Source organism: Trichechus manatus, unplaced genomic scaffold (assembly GCF_000243295.1).
Source record: "Trichechus manatus latirostris isolate Lorelei unplaced genomic scaffold, TriManLat1.0 scaffold00138, whole genome shotgun sequence".
NCBI lineage: Eukaryota > Metazoa > Chordata > Mammalia > Sirenia > Trichechidae > Trichechus > Trichechus manatus.
The window spans coordinates 7,213,791-7,217,198 of record NW_004444074.1 but is presented as its reverse complement, the minus strand read 5'-3'; the positions used below and the strand labels follow the sequence as shown (position 1 = coordinate 7,217,198).

At 42.4% G+C, this 3,408-nt stretch overlaps 1 protein-coding gene across 1 annotated transcript in view; it reads right to left on the bottom strand.

Annotated features, from left to right (window-relative positions):
• Positions 1-2,273, bottom strand: part of CUNH17orf50 (chromosome unknown C17orf50 homolog) — a 6,031-nt gene extending 3,758 nt beyond the window's left edge. The window contains exon 1 of the mRNA XM_004385460.1: positions 2,261-2,273. Coding sequence (XP_004385517.1) covers positions 2,261-2,273 — 13 coding nt within the window. The remainder of the gene's footprint in view (positions 1-2,260) is intronic.
• Between the last annotated feature and the right edge of the window lie 1,135 nt (positions 2,274-3,408).

Sequence of the window (3,408 nt, the reverse complement as noted above, 5' to 3'; positions counted from 1 at the left end):
ACAGAATTGAGAATCCAGACATAAATTCATCCACCTATGAGCAGCTGATATTTGACAAAGGCCCAAAGTCTATTAAATGGGGAAAAGACAGTCTCTTTAACAACTGGTGCTGGCATAACTGGATATTCATCTGCAAAAAAACTAAACAAGATCCATACCTCACACCGTGCACGAAAACTAACTCAAAATGTATCAAAGACCTAAATATAAAATCTAAAACAATAAAGATCATGGAACAAAAAATAGGGACAACACTAGGAACCCTAATACATGGCATAAATAGAACACAAAACATTACTAACAATGCACAAATACCAGAAGAGAAACCAGATAACTGGGAGCTCCTAAAAATCAAACACTTCTGTTCATCAAAAGACTTCACTAAAAGAGTACAAAGACAACCTACAGACTAGGAAAAAAATTTTTAGCTACAACAAATCCGATCAGCATCTAATCGCTAAAATCTACAAGATACTGCAAAACCTCAACCACAAAGACAAACAATCCAAATAAAAAATGGGCAAAGGATCTGAGCAGACACTTCACCAAAGAAGACATTCAGGAGGCTAACAGATACGTGAGGAAATGCTCATGATCATTAGCTGTTAGAGAAATGGAAATCAAGACTACAATGAGATACCATCTCACCCCAACAAAGCTGGCACTAATCCAAAAAACACAACATAATAAATGTTGGAGAGGTTGTGGAGAGACTGGAACACTTATGCACTGCTGCTGGGAATGTAAAATGGTACGACCACTTTGGAAAACGATTTGGTGCTTCCTTTAAAAGCTAGAAATAGAAGTATCACATGATCCAGCAATCCCACTCCTTGGAATATATCCTAGAGAAATAACAGCCGTCACATGAATAGATATATGCACACCTCATGTTCACTGCAGTACTGTTCACAATAGCAAAAAGATGGAAAAAACCTAGGTGCCCATCAACAGAAGAATGGATAAACAAATTATAGTACATGCACACACTGGAATACTACACAATGATAAAGAACAATGATGAATATGGGAAACATCTCACAACATGGATGAATCTGGAGGGCATTATACTGAGTGAAATTAGTCAGTCACAAAAGGACAAATATTGTATGAGACTACTATTATAAGAAATCAAGAAAAGGTTTAAACACAGAATAAAGCATTCTTTGATGGTTATGAGGGTGGGGAGGGAGGGAGAGGGGAATTCACTAGATAGTAGACACGAATCATCTTCTGTGAAGGGAAGGACATCACACAATACAGGGGAAGTCAGCACAACTGGACTAAACCAAAAGAAGTTTCCTGAACACAACCACTTTGAGGGACAGAGTAGCTGGGGCTAGGGCCTGGGGACCATAGTTTTCTGGGGACATCTAGGTCAACTGGCATAACAAAGTTTATTAAGAAAATGTTCTGCATCCCACTTTGGTGAGTGGCATCTGGGGTCTTAAAAGCTTGCGAGCAGCCATCTAAGATGCATCATTTGGTCCCAACCCACTTGGAGTAAAGGAGAATGAAGAACACCAAAGACACAAGGAAAATACTAGCCTAAAAGACAAAAACCAGAGACTCCATCAGCCCGAGACCAGAAGAACTAGATGGTGCCCGGCTACCACCAATGACCAACCTGACAGGGAACACAACAGACAGTTCCGGATGGAGCAGGAGAATAGTGTTGAGCGGAACTCAAATTCACGTAAAAAGAGCAGACTTAATGATCTGACAGAGACTGGAGGAACTCCCGAAACTATGGCCCCCGAATACTCTGTTAACCCAGAACTAAAACCATTCCCAAAGCCCACTCTTCAGATAAAGATTAAACTGGACTATAAAACATAAAATAATACTCGTGAGGAGTGTGCTTCTTAGTTCAATCAGATACATGAGACCAAATGGGTGGCTCCTGTCCAGAGCCAGGATAAGAATGCAGGAAGGGACAGGAACTGGTTGAATGGACACAAGAAACCTGGGATGGAAAGAGGGAGTGTGCTGTCACATTGTAGGGACTGCAACTAATGTCACATAACAACGTGTACAAGTTTTTGTACGAGAAATTAACTTGAGCTGTAAACTTTCACCTAAAGCTGAATTTAAAAAAAAAAAAAAGAATATTCAGGGAGAGGGCTTATAGCTACATGGATGGGTAACTTAGAAAAGGCTGGACTTCTACTCTGGGGTTGCCATGATGATGGGTTGGTTAACCGAAGCTGGAGTCAAGAGGCCCTGTCCTTGCACTCTCCCTGCCTCCAGTCCCACTCACCATGCTTATCCATTCTTCACAAGGCTTTGTTGCCCTCTTTCCCTGATCAGGAACTGGGATGTGAGGGAGTCCCCAGGACCCAAAGAACTTGGTCTGGTCTCTAGGGCCTCTGTTGGATCACAAGGGGCGGGGCTAGAACCTCACCTGCCATAGGGCTCCACTCAAGAATAGCTGTCTTTTCCAGGCCTCTGGAAGCACTCAAAACCTAGGTGTCTTTGGGTCCCCTACTGTCCCTCTTGGAAAGGCACTAAAGGGGAGTAGAGGGTGGCTTTGGCCTCACGTATACTGGGTTCAAATCCCAGCTATCTCACTTTACTATAATAGCTACCTGACCTTCTGCATGTTCTCTCTCTGACACTCAGTCTCTTCATCTGTATATAAGAGATGGTATTATAGAACTGGACTTTAACTGGCACACAGAAAGCACTCAAAACATTGTATTTGTACCATTATTTTCTCTCCTTCCCTTTCTATCCTATCCTTATCCACCCTCACCTCTGCTCCCAACTCCTCCTACTTCCAGCTCATTGTCTTATCTGCAAGGAATAGAAGGGAATCGGGCCAAGTCAAGTAAAAAGCAGGGCTTGGACAAGAACCAGGTGTAGCTCCTGGATGTTGCATATGTGTGTGTGTGTGTGAGCAGGGTGTGGGGGAAAGAATAAAATTATGATGGCTTAGGAAAATCCTTTCCTTTCCTGGCCTTAGAGTGGGGTGTGTTGGCAGAGTATGCAGAGGGGCAGAGGACTCGGGTCCAGCTATGGAAAGTCCCCAATCTGATGGCTAATCATATGTAAACACTTTCATAGCAATACCTATACTAGTGTTTGACCAAACAAATGGACACTAAAACCTAGGCAAGTTGACACAAAATTAACCATCACAGTCTACCCCTTGTCAACTTGGCTCCTATACACACCTCATTAAACCATACGTAATCTCCAAATAAAGACAATTAAAAAGTCATACTTCTGGGAGGTTCTGACAAAATGGCGCTCTAGGCAGAAGCACCACGCCATCCCTCCAAGGCAAAGATCCGAAAAACTAAGTCAAACAGAGAATACAACAATCCTGAAACCCTAAAACATCAAATGAAGAGATAAAGAACTCAGCCAAGCACCAAATGGAGTGAGAAAACTGACAGAGAACGG